We start from the raw sequence: 19,910 nt of genomic DNA on the forward strand, positions 1-19,910 counted from the left end.
CTGTCTACAACTACCTGAAGGGAGGCTGTAGTCAGGTGGGGGTTGGTCTCTTCTCCCAGGCAACCAGCAACAGAACAAGGGGACACAGTCTCAAGTTGTGCCAGGGAGGTATAGGCTGGATGTTAGGAGGAAGTTCTTCCCAGAGAGAGTGATTGGCATTGGAATGGGCTGCCCAGAGAGGTGGAGTCACCTTCCGTGGAGGTGCTCAAGAAAAGTCTGCATGAAGCACTTGGTGCTGTGGTCTAATTGATTGGACAGGGCTGGGTGATAGGTTGGAGTGGATGATCTTGGAAGTGTATTCCAACCTGGTTGATTCTATGGTTCTGTGTTCTATGGTTCTGTGATCTTTGTGGCTCTGTGCTGGACTCTCTCAAGCAGTTCTGTGTCCTTGAACTGAGGGCCCCAGAACTGGACACAGTGCTCCAGATGAGGCCTCTTCCAGACAAAGGGGGAGGATAACCTCTCTCAACCTACTAGCTGCACCCCTTTTAATACACCCCAGAATGGCATTGGCCCTCCTGGCCACAAGAGCACACTGCTAGCTCAACAGAAATCTGTTCCCTCTGAACCACTTTATCAAATGAGTGACTTGGATTAATGAACTTTTAATTCTCTAGGTTGTAATAAATGACAAGACCAAAAAAGCAGTGATAGAGAACTGTAGAGGTTCCAGATCTGCCTGGGTATTGCTGTGCTGTGCAGCCTGTTCTAGGAGACCCTGCTTTAGCAAGGGTCTGGGCTTTGATGATCCCCAAGGTCCCATTCTGTGACTGGTGGTGTCTTGGTTTTGTGCTAGCTGTGGTATCGTGCAGTTACAGGGAGAGGCCAGGATGAGTATTTGGGACAGAGCTGACTCAGAGCTTGCAGCTTTTGTAACAGCTCCTGCCAAAGCCTTTCTTTGTTTATCCAGTAGGGTCAACTTCTCTTTCTTCTCCAGAAACGTGCCCACATCTTTGCCATGCTGAGATCTGTCCACCAGGTACAAGCAACCTGTAATACAGAGTCTTGTTTATGCCTGCACTGATAGCTGGTGGTGGCAGACAAAGATACTCAGTTCAGTCCCTAGAGGAGATCCCCAGCAGAGCGGAGACAACATCTTGCACTGACTGGAGCTGTTGTCTCAGTTCTTATTTGCCACCTTGGGAACCTCAGGGAGAGCAGCAGGCCTTTTGCTTGATGGGAATTTGGTCTTACCACTGTTAATGTGGGCTTCCACCACTGCTGTAGTGCTACCTGAGTCCCTCTGACTTGCTGAGGGTAATTCTGCCTCTGCTTTCCTCTAGGAGGACTTCCGGAATAAAGTTGAAGATTACATTAAGCGCTATGCAAGATGATGAAGGGAGATGGATGGCAGGAGCATGGCTTCCACACTAGAGTTGTCCTTAACTTCAACAACAGCCACAAAACCAGCCCGGATTGTACTAGTCCTGTGTCCATGTTGTACTGAAGAAGAAAACTAACATAATAACTTGTCCATGTTAAAAGGAGAGTTCAGCATAAATACAGCAAGAAATTGTGTATGTTGGTTGAAAAAGTTGTTTGATTACATTTAAAAATGTTTACTCTTCTGAACCGTACTGTATATCCTATTGATGAGAGATGCTTGAGAAGTGAAAAGAAATCCCTATTGAAGTTGTAATTGCACCTTTTTTTTTTTAACAAGAAACTCTTGCCTAGTTCTGGGGGGAGGGACTGGGGGGAAGGGAGTGGAAGGAAAAACAGAACAAAAATAACAACAAAAGCAACCCCAGCAACAAAAACCCCAGGCAGAAAAGGTGGTGTGGTTTTGGAACACTTGGAGTTGGCAAAAAAGTGGTCTCCTGTGAACCAAGTGACAAAACTGTTGCCTTTGACGAGCAGAGACAATAAAAGCTTTTTCCAAGAGTCGTCAGCTGAGGCGTAGAGCTTGCCAGAACACACCTGCTAACCCAAGCTTTGCTTCTGCTGGTGAAATTCTGGCCCATCTTTGATGTAAGTACTTCTGTGTTTGGTTGGTTGGGTTTTTGTCACAGGTTTGAAATTTTTACCTTGTTATTTTCAGCTCCTGTTTGGGCTGCAGTACTCTTTGTTTGGTTGGACTTTTATTTTTGTTCCTGTTCGCTGTGTGACGTAGTTAAAAGAGATACAGGCTAATCTGTAACTTAAGTAAATGTGTAGTATTAGTAACATTATATATATATCTATATTATATATTTCTGTGCAAGTTTAATGAAAGGGAGGTCTGGTTTGATTTTGTTTTGTAAGAAATCTGCCTTTAGCTTTCTGATCTGGATCTGGTGAGGGAGCATCAGATGCTGTTTGATCTGATGGAAGTAAATTCAAGCACCATTAGCTGGAGGACACCTAATTGTGTTCTTCAAACTCGTGCACTGAAAGCCAATGACTAATAGCGCAGCTGAGAACAGCAAGGCGCTGCACCCTCTGCTAGGCACTCAGCTGTTTGAAAGGGTATGATGCTGTAATTGCCTTTTCTGTAAGTAGCTGTGTGTCAAACACATAGTCTGTGCAAGCAGAGATGCCTCAGAAGAGAGTAGCATGTACCTCAGGAATCACTTCAGCGTCAATGCCATGAGAAGTTGTCTGCTGCCTGTCATGTTCCAGAGCTCCTTGCTGCTCACTCGCTGACCCCGGCGACGCCCGGGGCTGCCTCGCTGGGGCATCGGCGTAGCCTTGGAGACCCAAACACGTTTTGCTTGTGGGATCACAGAGAGGAGGTGTTGTGGAACTGATTCATGCTTTTCTAACTAGATAAACCATAGAAATAAATGTTCGTGTAGTTTCATACGCAGCAAGTGTGTGTGTAAAATGCTTGGCGGGGGCTCTTGGCGTTTTGTCCCCCCCAAGTGATTAAGCTTCATTCTTTCCTGCTGCTCCTCTGCAGACACTGGAGGAAATCAAAATTATCTCCATCATTAGTGAGCCAGAGCTGGGCTGCAGATTCTAAGCTCGGTGGAGCCTTGCTTGTTAAGTTTTCCCTGTGCCTTTTCCCTGACAGCTTCAGAGGCTCCTGTCGATGTTTCTGGAGGTCTGGGAAAGCAGGGAAATGCAAGGATTGGCATGCAGGAAGGCCTTGTCGTGAGCCTCAGCTTCAGGCAGCATTGCCACTGGATCGTGGAGCAGCATATTGTTTTAAGCAGGCAACTCTGGTGTGAGATCTTTTCTGCCAAAACAGTAATGTCAGGGAAGGTGAGGAACAAAACAAAAATGGGAAGGTTGGATGACATGTTCCTTTTTTTGCCTACTGAATCAAAAGATTCTTCTACTTTTGTCTGAAAATAGTGAACCACTTTGTTATTACAAAGATGAGCCCCTCTTGCTGTAGTGGCACCCTGGTACTACAGCGTCTTCCATCCTTCAGCACAAGGGGCCAAAGGCCTTGTTTCCTGCCTCCTTGCTCTTGCCCAGGGCAGGGAAAATGCAGGGTGCTGCTACAAAGAGTCAGGAGCAGCTGCAGTGGGGAGTGCAGCAGGTTTGTGGCACCAGCAGCCCCTGTGAGCACGGAACTAGGGCTGCAGTGGTCCAAGCCAAGGCTACCTTCCCCTGCAGTCCTGCTGTATACTTCCTTCTCTCTATTTTTGCTTACCAAGAAGAAATGAGCAGAGTATTAAAGTTCGGTACTACGAAATACTGTAGGAGGTAGTCCAAGCATCAATTTCTTCCCATCCAGAGTAAACGAAGGAAGGCAAATGTTACACCTCATCAAAGCAGACCCTATTAGCTCACAGTCCAGGGAAATAAACCAAAATATTTTGTTCCTGACCAAGGAGCTGGTTTGTATATAAATTTGTATGTAATTTTATGTCTTTATATGTGTGTTTGTGCAGATGTAACTAGTCTGTGCTCCTTCCAGCCACCTTCAAGTTCCACCTCTCACTGAGCCACTAAGGTGGGGTGTCCCCAGGAGCACAGTTCACTGCACGTGTCCAAAATACTCCTACAGCCATCTCAGAGGGAGCTCATCTCCATCCCCCACCCCTGTGGGCCCTCTGCAATCATAGAATCACAGAATATATCTGATTGGAAGGGACCTCAATGGTCATCTAGTCCAACCTTTGACCTGGTACTGAAGGATTAACACTAAACTATGTCCTCAAGCACCAGGTCCACAGCAGATTGAACACCCCCCAGGGACAATGACTCCACTGCTGCCCCGGGCAGACCCATTCCAATGTTTGATAACCCTGTCAGAGAGGAAATATTTCCCAGTATCTGGTGATGGCACAAAGCAAACTTTCCTAAACGTCCACAAATTGCCATGTTCCCCTAGGGCTGGTCAGTAGATGGAGGCTCCTCAGCAAAGAGCACTTGGGTGCGAATCAGCTCTTGTAACTTCTGGGAAGCTTTTGCAACCATCTACTGCTTTTTTCTTGTGGGTTTGTTGTTTGGTTTGGGTTTTTTTTAATATTTATTTTTGTCCCAGATGGGTAACCATCTTCCAAAAGAGTCTGTTCAGCTCTTCCATGCTGCAGAGATTGTAGTTTCCACATCCCAGGATGTTCCCCACCAAATAATGCTGATTATTTATTCTCTTAATTGTTCAGCTGCCCTTGAAGAATGCCCTAAATATCGAATGGCAAAGGAAAAAGAATTCTGCAGTATCCCAGAAGAGCTTAGCCTGGCTGGGTCAGATGGGGCTCCCATTGCCCAGCACATAGGATTTTGGCAGTTCTGGAGAACCAGAGGGTACAGTGGCTGGGTCTCACCACAGGACCCCTTCCTGAACCAGCAAGACACTGAAGGAGTCTAGAATGGTGAGGAGCAATCAGGGATGCTGAAGAGGAGTGGCAGGCTTCAGGGGGTCGTCCACTCCCAGGTGTTGCATAGCCTCCCACCAGGGGAACTGATCCTGCTGCTCCCCCGTCTGGATCTCCAACTCACCCACCCACATGTGAGGACTGCCCTCCAGCAACCCTGCTGCCTCAGAGGGGCAGATCCCACTCATCCCTACCAACCCACCCCTGGGACTTCCAATGCCACCCCAAAAGTTGCCCATGACATGGGGGGGTCGAAACTCTAGGAGAGCCTTCAGGATCATGGAAGACTATCTGGTGAGGCCCCCTTGATCCAGTTGGACCCCAGTCTTCACAGGTTGAGCAGTGATGCTGTGCACCAGACAGGCACCTGCTTTATGTCTGTATTTATTTAGGTAGAAAGAGCACCTTATTCCCGTTGCTTGTTAGCCCCAGGGCACTGCCAAGGCCACCACTGGTGTCACTGCTGACTTTCACCCACTGCTTCCCATCACAGGCAGCACCCACCCCCTGCAGGCCTGCTCCTTGTGCTGGGGGCTTCGGGGAGAAGATGCCTTTCCTAGTGTGGAAAAAACCAATGCAGGAAGGGGAAGCTGTGGCGGTTTTGTTGCCCCGACCCACAGACTTTGCAGTTCACACCCGCTGGCACTTCCCAGTGCCAGGCCAGCACCACAGGGCCCAGCAGCAGCATTTCACCCTCCCCACCCTCTTTTCTAATCGCTTCTGTTTTCTTTAATGTTTTTCCTCTTTTGGCATGCGATGCTGGGAGTGGGTGCTGGGAGGGAACCATCTGGCAAAGGCAGATGCCACTGCCCGGAGTGAGCTGTGCTGCCCAGTACCCTGAGAGGGCTTCCTGCCACCGAGACAGCCCGTGAAGGCCTCGCCAAGCAGCCGTGTCTTAAATGGATTCATTTGGAAACCACCGGGCAAGAGGCACATGTGTGGTGCGGAGGGTACTGGGTGAGGGAGGAGTGGTGGCATTGCTGTCTCTGCCTCCAGGGCTTGGAACCTTGACCACAGGATGCCCCTCTGCCAGGGTTTCCCAAAAACCCCAGGCATGTTCTGAGAGGGTGGTCTCCCCATCCCACCCCTACAGTGGTGGCAGGACGTCCCTACACGATGCCCTCGCTGCGTTTGCTCCTCCACACCACCAGCGCGGTCATCAGCAGGGTGACGAGGACAGGCAGCAAGATGAAGGGGCAGAGGATGCTGTTGGGAGGGTCGTGCAGCGCCCGGCCAGAGGGAGAGCAGTTCCTGAAGTACTGCTTGTGCACGGCCACGAAGAACTCATCCACCAGCCGGTTGGGCCAGTAGCAGTCGAGCCTCTCGGCGATCAGCGCCGTGCAGTTCGTCAGCTCCCCGTAGGTGCTGCAAAACACAGACAAAGGCAGCGGGGTGCCATCAGGGACCAGCAACGGGACATGAGCATGCCACCCTGTACAACAGAAACATTCTCTTATAGAAAAAACAGTATTGGCTATGCATATATTATTATTAAAATAGATTATTATTGTTTCTTATCTATAACTTTATATATGTAATCAGATCTGCAATATAGACTAAAAAAATATATCCTACAAAAATTGGACACTTTCTATCTTAAAGGTCTTTTCCAACCTAAACAATTCTATAGTTCACAGTATCACAGTATCACCAAGGTTGGAAGAGACCTCACAGATCATCAAGTCCAAACCTTTACCACAGAGCTCAAGGCTAGACCATGGCACCAAGTGCCACGTCCAATCCTGCCTTGAACAGCCCCAGGGACGGCGACTCCACCACCTCCCCGGGCAGCCCATTCCAGTGTAGAACTTTCTCCTCACCTCGAGCCTAAGTGTCCCCTGGCACAGCCTGAGGCTGTGTCCTCTTGTTCTGGTGCTGGCCACCTGAGAGAAGAGAGCAACCTCCTCCTGGCCACAACCACCCCTCAGGTAGTTGTAGACAGCAATAAGGTCACCCCTGAGCCTCCTCTTCTCCAGGCTAACCAATCCCAGCTCCCTCAGCCTCTCCTTGTAGGGCTGTGCTCAAGGCCTCTCCCCAGCCTCGTCACCCTTCTCTGGACACGCTCAAGCATCTCAATGTCCCTCCTAAACTGGGGGGCCCAGAACTGAACACAGTACTCAAGGTGTGGTGTAACCAGTGCAGAGTACAGGGGCAGAATGACCTCCCTGGTCCTGCTGGCCACACCATTCCTGATGCAGGCCAGGATGCCACTGGCTCTCTTGGCCACCTGGGCAAGTTCTATTCCAAGTGTGCATATTTGAGACTCTGAGATTGACATCTGAGTCACTTGGGGTTTTTTTTAGATATCTTTTCTTTCCTTTTTTGAGAGTGTAAGTAGACAGGTATAAAAATAGCTTCTCTTTTTTTTAACACCCGTCAGGTTTTGTCACTTTGATCACACTTTTCAGTGCTCACCCACAGGCAAAAGCACAAAGAGGTTTCATTTCCAGAAGGAAAACAGAAATAGTATTTATGGGGTGGGGGGGGGGCCAAACAGATGCAAGGTTTGTTTGGTTTTCCTTGTGGGCTCTTTGCAGGATTTCATGGCTGGGCTGCTGCTGTTAGAAGACACCAACTGGACCCACATAACCCTCTGAGACCTTTAGGCAAAGACCTTCAGAAAACCCATCCTGGGGGCCACGGAGCACCTCCCCTGGCTGTTGGCCTTCAAGGCTCCTCCCTTCTTTAGCTTGTGTGAGTTCATCCAAAAGACAACAGAAATGACTACCTAGAATCTAGTTTAAATCATTTTAATTGCCTAAAAAAAAATGGGGGAAGTGTGGGGGTTGGGGGTGGCATATGCCTTGTGAAGCTCATCAATCTCCAGTACCCTGCTCTACAGGTCTGCAGGGCCACCACACATCCTACCTCTCAATGACCACCACCAAGTCCATTTTTTAAGTTTGGTCGGTTGTTGTTTGGGGTTTTTAATCATATATTTGGAAAACAAGGAGCATCCCTGAGGAGGAGGTACCACAGAGAGAGTACAGCCCCTCTGCTGGCCCAACAAACCGCCCTTTAGAAAGACAGAGAGGTGCTACCGTGAGCTGCAAATCCTGGTTTAAACTTGGCTGTGCATAGAAGTGTGTATATATATATATAGAGAGAGAGATCTATCTATATATATATGTATATGTATCTATATCTATCTTTTTTTCCCTCCCATCCCAACTACACCTAATCCTAGAGAAGCAAAGCAACTGAAAACCCGACCGTTCAATTTAAAACCAGCCCGGGGGAAGAAATGCTTCGACGAGCCGCTTGCGAGCTGCTGGCCGCAGGCTGTCTGCCCCTCATCGGGCAGGCTCACCGGGGGGCGGCTGCCCTGCCCTGACCATGGGCGCACGGCAGCGCGGCAGAGAGCCCCGCCGGAGCCCGCTGATTTAATGAACGGGGGCGCCTGCAGCTGCGCAAAGCAGCTGCTGCTCAGCATCCCCATGTGCAAAATCACCGCTTCCCCTTCGCTCATCGGCGGCCCTGGGAGAGCTCGGGTGCTAAAGGATCTTCCCGAGCCAGAGCGAAAGAGTTAACAGAGGAGTGAATCAAAGCTGTTTTTAAAGCTGGCTGCGAACGGCCTTTCGTGCTGATAAATAGCTGCTCCTGTCAGGGTACGTGAAGATGTGCAAGTAGCCAAAGCAAAGTGGTGTCAGCAGATGAGGATAAATTGCAGTTACACTTTGCTCTGGGCTAGCAGCTGTATTGCAGTGCTTCGAAGGCTCTGTGTGCACCAGCTGGGGAGAGGATGGACACAAGAAGAGTGGCTACAGACACCCTCCCCCCGACCCAAGACAAGAAGGTGGCCATGAGGTCCAGACATGGAAGGAAGTCCTGCCATCCTGATGGGGTGTCTGTAGCTGTGACTTAAGATACCTCAAATCTGGCCATTTCTGGGGTTGGAATTAGATGATCCTTGTGGTCCCTTCCAACCCTAACTGATCCTATGAGTCTATGAGTTTCATGTTCCCTGACTTTGTTGAAGCAACCTTGCTCTGAGTGGGACTGTGTCCACAGCAGGAGCAGGGTGGCATCCTGGGCACAGTTGTTCATCAACTCCACATACCCCCCCAAAGCCCAGTGAGGAGCAAGCAGGAAGTAAAGAGGACACATTTTCAGCAACAGCTAGAAGTGTAGAGGTGCCAGGGAGGGCTGCTGAGCTCTTGGCCATAAGTGCACCACCAGCTACCACAGAAGGTACCAAAAGGACCCATTTGCTGGGACACAGATAATCCAGACCACTCAGACCCAGGCTGCTGCTTGACGCAGAAGGGGAGCAGCAGTGTTGACGCCTGGGACTCAGCATGCTCTTCCCAGCCGCAGCCCTGAGCTCATGGAGAGTGCTCATCCTGTTGCATCTCCAAAGTGGCATCTGGTTTCCTCTCTCCTCACAAACAGAGTCGCTTTATTACATTAGCACCATGCCAGTGTGGTGCCAGTGGGGAATTCTGCCCGTGCTGATAGTGAAACATCTCAGGAGGCTGCTTTCCTGGTCAGCATGGCTGCTCTGGCCTCCCCTGGTCACCCCACAGCAAGCTCAGGAGAGTGAGGTACCCCAGCCATACTTGGCCAGGCAAAGCTGAGCCAAGCTCTGAGAGCTGCTGCTATTTGTGGTGTCCAGAAACAGGTAATCCTCAGTCAGAAAGTCAAGCTTTTGGCTTTCAGACAACCCCACAGCTCAGCTGCAAGCCTCTATCACAGAATCACTGAGTCTGGAAAAGACTTCTGAGATCATCAAGTCCAGCCTACAACCTAACACCACGACATCAGCTAAACCATGCCACCAAGTGCCACATCCAGTCTTTTCTTAACGACCTCCAGTGATGGTGATTCCACCACCTCCCTGGGCAGTCCACTCCAGTGCCTCATCACCCTTTCCATGAGAAAATGCTTCCTAATATTCACCTAAACCTCCCCTAGTGCAACTTCAGACCATGCCCTCTTGTCCCATCACTAATTGCCTGTACCTCCCAAAACACTGTCTCCTCAACAACAACAAAAAAGCAAAACCAAACAAAACCCCAACAACAACAACAACCACCAAAAAGCCTCCAGAGATGATCACTGTGCAAGGAGGAGAAAGGTATCACCACTCAGCCTCAAGTGCTGTGGAGAGCCATTACGTCATGCTCTGCTATGCCAGGGAGACTGCAGGGGTTGGAGTGTTGCTGCTGGCTGCAGCCTGGGGAGGTAAGTACCTGAAGCAAAGTGCAAAGGTGGTGACTGAGCCAGCTGCAGAAACAGAGGAGCACAGCATGCCTCCGGCTCTGCAACTGCAGCCCCGGGCAGAAGGCTGCTCAGGCTGCCACTGCGAGGGCAGCTGTGTCCTGGTTTGAATCAAAGCAGGACTCATTCTATTCAGGGATTTTAGGTTTCAGCTCAGTCTCTACTCAGTGCCTGCACTTTGGGCAGCTAAGGGCATACTTTCACAGGCAGTGCCTGTGATCAAGGACTGGTGTGCAGACCAAGGTACCATGCTGGGAGGGTCAGTAAGAGGTTGCAGCTGCAGAAAGACATGGACAGTTCAGATGACTCTAAACTGACCAGTGAGGTATCCCAGTCCATACAGATCAGATTTGGTATAAAACTGAGGGACCACGAGGGTCAAGTTCTCTTCTTCAATGGCTGCTGTCCAAGGAGGACTCTGTCCAGTCTGCCTTTGATCCTGATCTGTGAAGTCATAAATCCAGTTCCGCAATTCTGCTCCTGAATCCAGTTCCCTTCTGCCACTGAGTCCTGCCTGGGACCTCCCCAGCGCCAGCCCACAGCAGATGGTATAGCTGCCATCAGGGGGTTGGGTTTGACACTGGCTTTGCTCATATCTGTATATACTTGATTTTATTGTCATTATTGTCATTAAAGCTGGTTTAGATTTCTATCCCACGCGTCTCTGACCCTACCCTCTTTCCCTTTGGGAAGGGAGAGGGGTTAATAGCATCTGGCACTCGTTCAGTGGCCAGCCCAGCCCTAACCCTTGACCAGGTGGCAGGAGGGAGAAGAGGGCTGGCTATTTATGGAGTCTCTTGGGAGCAGCCACGACCAGCCAGGAGGTGATGGTGAAGCACAGAAACTCAAGTCAGTACCATCAGGGATTGCAACGCCTGGCAAAACGCTCAGACAAGTTTTGCAGGGAGGACCTAAGAGACCTGAAGGCCATCGACCCTGAATGAGACCAGAGGTGGGAATTTGCAGAGGAGTACCTGTGCCCTGCCTGCCCTCCTGCTCGCCCCACAGACAAGAGGCTGACCCTCTGCAAACAGCTGAAGCAGAGACTAATGGCCCTTACAGAAAGCAGGGTGGGGTTAACCACAGGGCAGATTCCTAGCTGGGCTTTCAGGAAGCTCTGTGATGACCCAGTTCAGTCAGGGTAAATAAGAAGGTAGAGAAGCTACAGGACCAGAAACCTGTACTGTGGTATGTCCCTGCAGCTTGGCAGAAAGTCTAAGGATGCCATATCTGTCTTGGTGGTTCCAAGTCTCCCAGCCCACCTGGGAGCAAGAGGTAACCAAAGGAGCAGGTGCTTCTACCACTGCTTGCCAGGAGCTACAAATAGTGGCTGCAGAATAAAGCTATGTGCTGTGTGCTGTTCCAAACAACCAAAAGCCAGGCTGCTGGAAAGCAGCCCTGTGGAGAAGGGCCTGGGAGTCCTGGTGGACAAGAAGCTATCCATGGACAGCAATGTGTCCTCATGGCCAAGAAGGCCAATGGGATCCTGGGGTCCACTAAGAGGAGTTGTGGCCAGAAGATTGAGGGAGGTTCTCTTCCCCTCTGTTCTGTCCTGGTGAGACTTCACCTGGAATACTGTGTTCAGTTTTGGGCTCCCCAGTTCAGGAGGGACAGGGATATACTCGAAAGAGTCCAACAGGGAGCTAGGAAGATGATTAAGGGGCTGGAGCATGTGCACAATGAGGAGAGGCTGAGTGATCTGGGGCTTTTTGGTCTGGTGAAGAGAAGACTCTAATAAATGTTTATAAATATCTGAGGGCTGGGTGTCAAGGAGAGGACAAACTCTTCTCAACTGCACTCTGTGACAGGACAAGGGACTGTGGGTATAAACTACAGCACAGGAACTTCCACCTCAACATGAGGAGGAACTTTACTGTAAGGGTCACGGAGCAATGGAACAGGCTCCCAGGGAGATTGTGGAGTCTCCTGCTCTGGAGACTTTCAAGACCCATCTGGATGCATTCCTGTGTGACCTGCACTAGATTATGGCCCTGCTCTGGCAGGGGGGTTGGACTCAATGATCTCCAGAGGTCAATTCCAATTCCTAACACCCTGTGATCAGCAATGCAAGAGTTAGCTAGGATGATATTTGTAATTAGAGCATGCATCCAAAGCCTTGCCATCAGGCATATCTCCACCCATGGGAGACTCTGAAATCTCTCCTTGCCTCTCACGAAAACTGTCCAGTTGTATCTGCAGGAAAGTCCTGGCCAGAGCACTTAGGCTGGGCCTGCTTCCCTGACCCCAGGGAGAGCTTGGCAGCTTCAAGGAGAAGCATATCCAAGTCATGCTCTCTTTTCCTAGCTGGACTTGAGTCTCTTCAGTACTTTTCAAGTGCCAAAACTTGCTGCCATCCCAGTAAGGGCTCTCCTGGGAATAGCAGCTCCTGAGGGCTCACCTACACATCAAGATGAAGGGCTGCTCAGGCTGAAGGAGTGCTGATTATGGAGGGTGTCCTTAACTCATAGTAATGGTCACCGTGTCCCCAGAGACCACTCGACATGGAAGGGAGAGGGAAAGAAGCAAGTGGTCTGTTGCCAACACCGACTTCTTCTCCTGCCCTCCCTCCTCTCTCTCATTTTTGCCTTAAACACTACCATTTTGATTTAAAATCCTTTAAAGAGCTCTTAAAAGACTGGCTTGAATTGCTAAATTGCCACAAATAGTACTTTCAAATGGCAATTACTGAGCTGCTGTAGGGCAGCACTGGGGTCAGGGCAGGTTTTCCCAAGCCATCCCACCAGCAGAGGCTGGAGCAGGGAGACAGGCAGCCCAACCCTCCAAAATGCAGCTGTGCATAGTTCTAGGTATCTTTTTTTCCCTACCCAGTGTGAACTGCAATTAAAAGTGGCTTCCTCATTGCCATGGAAGCAGTTTGGGTTTAAAGGATGCTGCAGCAGGGACAGGCCATGAAGCACGGGGACCATGTGGGGACAACCGCCCGTGGGCAGGACAGAGTCAAGCCACTGGTGGGAAGCAGTCAAGGACTGTTTGATGGTGTGATGGGATCTGAATGCTCACAGTGCTGTAAATCCTAAGCAATGCCTCTGTTTTTTCACCACTGCAACTGAGACTGGAATCTGATCTGCCATTTATTCCTTGCCAGTGCCTGGGTGCCAACGGTGTTAGGCGATGGATGCTGGTTGGGGATCACAGGACCAGCCAGCTCTCCCTTTGGACATGAGCATCAGGACTTTCCCTCCCTAAACCCCTTGCTTTAGAAGGGAAAAATATCCAACCACTGACAAAACTAAAAGCAAAAACTGACCTCATCCTCTGCAGGGCTACAGGGTAAGCTTGGAGACATGCTGCAGAGGTATCCAGAAGTATGTAATGAGATTACAAGATAATAGACCCATCTGTTTTCTATAAGATAATGGGTAATAACCTGGAGACAGGCTGTGAGTAGACTGACAGCTGTGAGAGCAGCCCTGTGGCAGGGGTAGGAGCTGGGCAGGCCACCAGACGTGCTGGCAGCTGGCAGCATCATCCCTCATCTCTGGATCTGGCTGCAGCTGTCAGCCCTCCACTGGTGAGCTCCTCTCCCACAGGATGCCCATAGCGAGGGGGAAGCATTCCCCAGAGATTTGCAGGCATGCCATGGGGTGGATATATTTGGGGTGAAGGTGCCTGGCTCAGTGGGAGTGACAGCTGCAGCTGCACAGGGCTCAGTGCAGCAGGCACCATCCCATCCTGCTTGCTGTTGCTCAGTGAACCAGTGCTGTGCAAATCCACTCTGCAAAGCTGTGCCCTAGCCCACCACAAGCCAAAACCATGCAGCAAACCTATCTGCAAATCGTCAGCCCTGCTGATGCATTCATGGGTGAGTGGGCTGGCAGCCTAACCCTTCCACCAGCCTCAGCTCTACCAGCAGAGCTCCACATCCCCAAAATAGCTGCCCTGGGGGAAACCACAGCTAATGCTTTGGCTCAGCCACCCACCACACCAGTTGATCTGGACCTGGAATCAAAATAGCCACGTTGATCTTCAGGATCATTGGTCACACACAGCCGAGCTCCTGGTCAGAGCAGCTTGGCCACCACCATAGAATCATACCACAATGCAGCTCCAGATTTAAACATCAAGGTGGCTGCAAGGCTTGGAAAAAAAACCCACCAGAGTGCTTGGTCTAAATTTCTCCTAGGCCAAGGATTCATGAGGAAATGCCATGGTGGGGCTGGTGAGACCAGGCAGGTGGGCAACTGATCTGTGCAGGCAATGGCATGCATGGCTCCAAACAGGAGCATCCAAGGCCTTCCTTTAGGGTTGATGAGAGGTAAGGAAACCAGATGACTCAGGGGAAAGCACCTCTCAGAAGCAGTCCTTCTCCCTTCCCAGGAAACTGTGTTCACAGTGCTGGAATGTGTCCAGAGAAGGGTGACAAAGCTGGTGAAGGGCCTGGAACACAAACCCTATGAGGAGAGGCTGAGGGAGCAGGGGTTGTTTAGCCTGGAGAAGAGGAGGCTCAGGGGGGGCCTCATTGCTGGCTACAACTACCTGAAGGGAGGCTGCAGCCAGGTGGGAGTTGGTTTCTTCTTCCAAGCAACCAGCAACAGAACAAGGGGACACAGTCTCAAGTTGTGCCAGGGGAAGTATAGGCTGGATGTTAGGAGGAAGTTCTTTCCAGAGAGAGTGATTGGCATTGGAATGGGCTGCCCAGGGAGGTGGTGGAGTCACCGTCCCTGGAGGTGTTCAAGACAAGACTGGATGAGGCATTTAGTGCGATGGTCTAGTTGATTGAATAGGGCTGGGTGCTAGGTTGGACTGGATGATCTTGGAGGTCTCTTCCAACCTGGTTGATTCTATGATTATTCTGGAATGAATTACTGAATGAATGACCGCCTGGCATCCCAATCCTGAAACATCCGATGGCTCACATGAGTTCCCTGTTTACACAATAAAGACTGGCATATAACCCCCTCCAACTTGTCTCAGATAAGCACAGCTAAGAAAGCTTAACAGTGTCAGGCAAGACTTTTCAGAGTGGCTGCTTGTCCGTGTGGTCCAAGCCCAAGTTCACCTGGCCCAGCAAGACCCCTGCATTACATCTGAACACAGCAGCACCAGAGTGATGCAAGCGCTTGGTTAATGCCACCGATGGGAGGAAAATCTGCAGCCTACAAATAAGACCAATAAAGCACAATTACAAACTCTTCTGAGACAACTAATTTATCCAGATGTTGCCATCGTGTCATTCTCAATTGAGCAGTAAGTGATGTGCCTAACGGGCATTTCCCCACTGAAAGCTGCACAGGGAAGCCACGGCTTCAAGCTCGGTGCTGCTGTGCTACAGGTCCTATCAGAGGCAAAACCTTCACACATTTCTTCTAATTTCAGACAGGTTTCAAGCAACATGACTCCTTCTTTTGGGGAAAGATGCAGAGACTGGCCTACAGGAAAGCTGGTGAGGGACTTTTTAGGATGTCAGGTAGTGATAGAACTAGGGGGAATGGAATAAAAGTAGAAGTGGGTAAATTCAGATTGGACATTAGGAAGAAGTTCTTCACCATGAGGGTGGTGAGACACTGGAACAGGTTGCCCCAGGAGGTGGTAGAAGCCCCATCCCTGGAGGTCTTTAAGGCCAGGCTGGATGGAGCTCTGAGCAACCTAATCTAGTGTGTGGTGTCCTTGCCCGTGGCATGGGGGTCAGAACTAGATGATCCTTGAGGTCTCTTCCAGACCTTACAATTCTATGATTCTATGAATCAGGCTCTGAGCAGGTGTTTTCTTCTCATTTCTTCATCTGACACCTGGTGGAAGTAAAATCCTTCCCCATAAAGTCAGTGGTGATCTGCCAGACCTATGCTGTCCCCTTGCCCACTCCTGCTGGGCCATCTAACACAACTTTTACTCCTAAAAGGGAATGGTGAGTCTCATGCACGCCCAGGGTGCAAGAGCACTGAGTGAGGTGGACACCCAAAACTCGTATCCTTGCAGAGAAGCTTATTTACAGAGTAGCTGAGCTATTTCCACCCAATTTTCCCAGTGTCCTGTGGGCACAGGGGGATCAGAGGAATGTCATCTCTTAAACAACCCCGAGCCATGTGCTCGCACGGAGTAAACAGCCTCATGCAATCACATTAACCACTGCAGGTTTATCAACCTTTCCTCCAAGTACCTCAAGGATAACAAGTTTAGTGGCAGCTGTTTAGAAACAAACCAGGATGCCAGAGATAAAGAACAAGCTCTTAAAGACACCTTTGCTTCCTGTGCAAGGGCTGTGCCGAAGATCTGGAGGAGGAGGTAGACTGCATCTCATCAAGCTTGAAGACACTACCTAACTTGGACCAAAAGCAAGATCCTGCTGCTGGGACAGCTTTGCTGAGATGACCCCAGGGGCAGGAGGTCACCCCAGGCCAGCCAGGAGACAAGAGGAGATAGTCATCACCTTCTCCTGCCACTCACCATATCTGGAGGGTGCCTCCAAAAGAGCAGACAATGGAGTGCGAGTCCCACAGAGACCCCCAGTGCAGCTGGGGGTGGAGCAGTGGCAGCGTCCCTGGATATTTTTTAGGAGCAGATGACGTTTTTTTAGAACCAGAACCATTCTTCCCCTCCATTTTGCCACTGATAAAGAGGAAAGAAAACTCAAAGCTAACTAAATATACGTATAGATGTCTGCTTACACACACACACACACAGAGATGTAGATTAACTTGGCACAGAAGAAAGGGGCACGAAGCAGGAATCAACCAAAATCTTACAAACCCCTCTATTTTTTTGTGCAAAACACTCAGGGCATACAGCAACATCTGCTCATCCTTTCCAACTGACCTCAATCCCCCCTTGTGTCACAAGAGCTCATGTTTGTCCACTGCTTTATTTGCCCGGAGAAAGGTGGCAGCACAACAATGCTGTGTGAGGCACAAACCCAGCTCAGGTTTGAGTTTTTTTTCTCCTCTTTTCAGGCCCTCATGCCAAACACAGACGTCCCTGGACTGGTCTTTGCAGCTTTAATCTAAACTACCCCACCAGAAAAATTATTTCCACCAGGGTGGTACTGAAAGATTCAGCTCTGCTGACGACAAACAGGAAAGAGCTGATCCAAACCGAGCATCATTCAGGTGATTTGCAATATACAGAAATCAAAAGAGGAGTCAAATGTGACCCCACAGAGCAGCACCTCCCCCAGATGCAACACCGCTGCTCTTCCTGATGCTGTTGCATTAAGTAGGGTTCCCTTATCACCCTCCGTCCAGCAGGTCAAAGGAGGTATTCCTCTCCCTCTGCTCTGCACCAGTGAGACCACATCTGGAGTACTGTGCCCGGTTCTGGGCTCCACAATTCAAGAGAGACAGGGATATACTAGAGAGTGTCCAGAGGAGAGCTACAAGGATGATTAAGGGACTGGGACATATATCTTGTAAGGAAAGACTGAGAGACTGTTTAGTCTGGAGAAGGTTGAGAGGGGATCTGGTCAGTGTTTACAAATATCACAGTATCACAGTATTATCAGGGTTGGAAGAGACCTCATAGATCATCAAGTCCAACCCTTTACCACAGAGCTCAAGGCTAGACCATGGCACCAAGCGCTACATCCAATCCTGCCTTGAACAGCCCCAGGGACAGCGACTCCACCACCTCCCCGGGCAGCCCATTCCAGTGTCCAATGACTCTCTCAGTGAAGAACTTTCTCCTCACCTCCAGCCTAAATCTCCCCTGGCGCAGCCTGAGGCTGTGTCCTCTCGTTCTGGTGCTGGCCACCTGAGAGAAGAGAGCAACCTCCTCCTGGCCACAACCACCCCTCAGGTAGTTGTAGACAGCAACAAGGTCACCCCTGAGCCTCCTCTTCTCCAGGCTAACCAATCCCAGCTCCCTCAGCCTCTCCTCGTAGGGCTGTGCTCAAGGCCTCTCACCAGCCTCGTCGCCCTTCTCTGGACAAGCTCAAGCATCTCAATGTCCTTCCTAAACTGGGGGCCCAGAACTGAACACAGTACTCAAGGTGTGGTCTAACCAGTGCAGAGTACAGGGGCAGAATGACCTCCCTGCTCCTGCTGACCACACCATTCCTGATGCAGGCCAGGATGCCACTGGCTCTCTTGGCCACCTGGGCACACTGCTGGCTCATGTTCAGGTGGGTATCAATCAGCACCCCCAGATCCCTCTCTGTCTGGCTGCTCTCCAGCCACTCCGACCCCAGCCTGTATCTCTGCATGGGGTTGTTAAAGGGTGGGTGCCAAGAAGAAAGGGGCAGTCTCTTTTCACTGTGCTCGGATCAGCAGCAACAGATACCAGCTGGAACACAGGAGGTTCCACCTCAACATGAGGATAAACTTCTTTACAGTGAAGCTGACAGAGCACTGGAGCAGGCTGCCCAGAGAGGCTGTGGAGCCTGCTTTCCTAGAGACTTTAAAAACCCACCTGCATGCCTGTGTGGCCTGCCCTTGGTGACCCTGCTTTGGCAGGGGGGCTGCACTAGATGATCTCCAGAGGTCCCTTCCAAACCTTACCATTCTGTGATTCTGTGGTTCATTATCCCCACAAGGATGCTGCTGAGTGCTCCACCAGGAAAGCAGACCACATCTCTGCTGCTCCTGAGCCACAAATCACCACTAATTCCCTGACACTGATTACAAACAGAAGGCTTGGCAAAGACTGCCACGTCGTACCATGCCAGCCTCTCCCTCAACACACAGCTTTTGGCAGGTCCAGTGGGACAGCCTGAGATTTTCCAAAAGAGAGGATGTGAGAGAATCTCTGTGGATTGTAGATTTCCAAGATGAGTTATGGTATTTTGGACTGTCTGAAGAACTTGAGTGCTGAGGGAAAAAAACAAGCAAACAAACTCATGCAAAATATGCCCATCAAGTCACCAGAAGGGGTAACGGAGCTGTGACAGGGATTACAGTCTACTGCCTTATTAATACCCAGCACAAGTGATCTTGTCCTGCTGAAGTTCCTCCACTGGGCCATGGGGTTTCCTCATATGGACAGAACTGTACCAAGCAAGGCTGACATCCTCATATGCAAGCACTGCTTGTGCTGGGCTCATTCAACTACTTATGTTGAAAACTGTTGGACTCTGGAGGTCCACCTCATCTCATCCAAACACCTCTGCTCAAGCAGGGCTCAACCTACTCATGGGCATATCCAGCTAACTTTTTAATATCTCCAAGGAAAGAGACTCCACAACCTCCCTGGATGACCTTTGCCAGTGCCTGGACACCCTCACAGTGAAAAAGAGTTTCCTGGTGTTCAGAGGGAACCTCCCCTGCTTCATTAGTGCCCAGTGCCTCTGGTCCTCTCACTGGGCGCCACTGAGTAGTGGCACCACTGGCTGCATCCTTTTTGAACTCTCCCTTCAGACATTTATTAAGATTCCCCTTCTCCAGGCTGAGCAGCTCCAGCTCACTCAGCCTTCCCTCACAGGAGACATGCTCCAGTCCCTTCATCATATTTGCAGGCCTTCATTGGAGTCTATCCAGTATGTTCAGGTCTCTCTCACACTGAGGAGCACAGAACTGCACCCAGCATTCTAGGGGTGGCCTCACCAATGCTGTGTAGAGGGAAGGAGTGCCTTCCTCAGCCTGGGGGAAGAACTCCTCCTAATGCAGCCTTGGGATTCCATTCATCTTCTGCAAGGGGACACTGCTGACTCCTGTTCAACTTGTTGTCCACCAGGACTCTAAGGGCTTTTCTCAAAAGCTGCTTCCCTGCTGGGTGCCCCCAGCATGTCCTGGTGCCTGGAATTGTTCCTCACATGGTGCAAGGGCTTTGTGCTTCCCCTTGAACTTCAGGAGGTTCTTATCAGCACAATTCTCCAGCCCGTTGAGATCCCTCTGAATGGCATCATGACCCACTCCTCCCACTCTGGTTACGATGTCACTCCTTGTCACTCAGACCATAAATGAAGAGGTTAAGCAGGACTGGACCCAGCACTGATCCCTGGGGTGCCCTGTTAATTGCTCGCCTCCAATTAGTCTTTGTCCAATGATC

At 50.4% G+C, this 19,910-nt stretch overlaps 2 protein-coding genes across 5 annotated transcripts in view; one reads left to right on the top strand and one right to left on the bottom strand.

The window, feature by feature from the left end:
* UBE2F (ubiquitin conjugating enzyme E2 F (putative)) overlaps positions 1-2,788 on the top strand; it is a 102,073-nt gene extending 99,285 nt beyond the window's left edge. For all 4 annotated transcript variants that reach the window (XM_064159191.1, XM_064159182.1, XM_064159195.1 and 1 more), the window contains one exon: positions 1,284-2,788. In XM_064159191.1, coding sequence (XP_064015261.1) covers positions 1,284-1,334 — 51 coding nt within the window. In that variant the 3' untranslated portion in view covers positions 1,335-2,788. The remainder of the gene's footprint in view (positions 1-1,283) is intronic.
* A 2,334-nt stretch (positions 2,789-5,122) lies between these two features.
* Positions 5,123-19,910, bottom strand: part of LOC135187353 (RNA-binding protein 44-like) — a 49,285-nt gene continuing 34,497 nt past the window's right edge. Inside the window, 1 exon segment of the mRNA XM_064165985.1 lies at positions 5,123-6,119. Within this exon segment, the coding sequence (XP_064022055.1) occupies positions 5,864-6,119 (256 nt within the window). The 3' untranslated portion in view covers positions 5,123-5,863.

The sequence above is a fragment of the Pogoniulus pusillus genome, chromosome 2 (assembly GCF_015220805.1).
Source record: "Pogoniulus pusillus isolate bPogPus1 chromosome 2, bPogPus1.pri, whole genome shotgun sequence".
NCBI lineage: Eukaryota > Metazoa > Chordata > Aves > Piciformes > Lybiidae > Pogoniulus > Pogoniulus pusillus.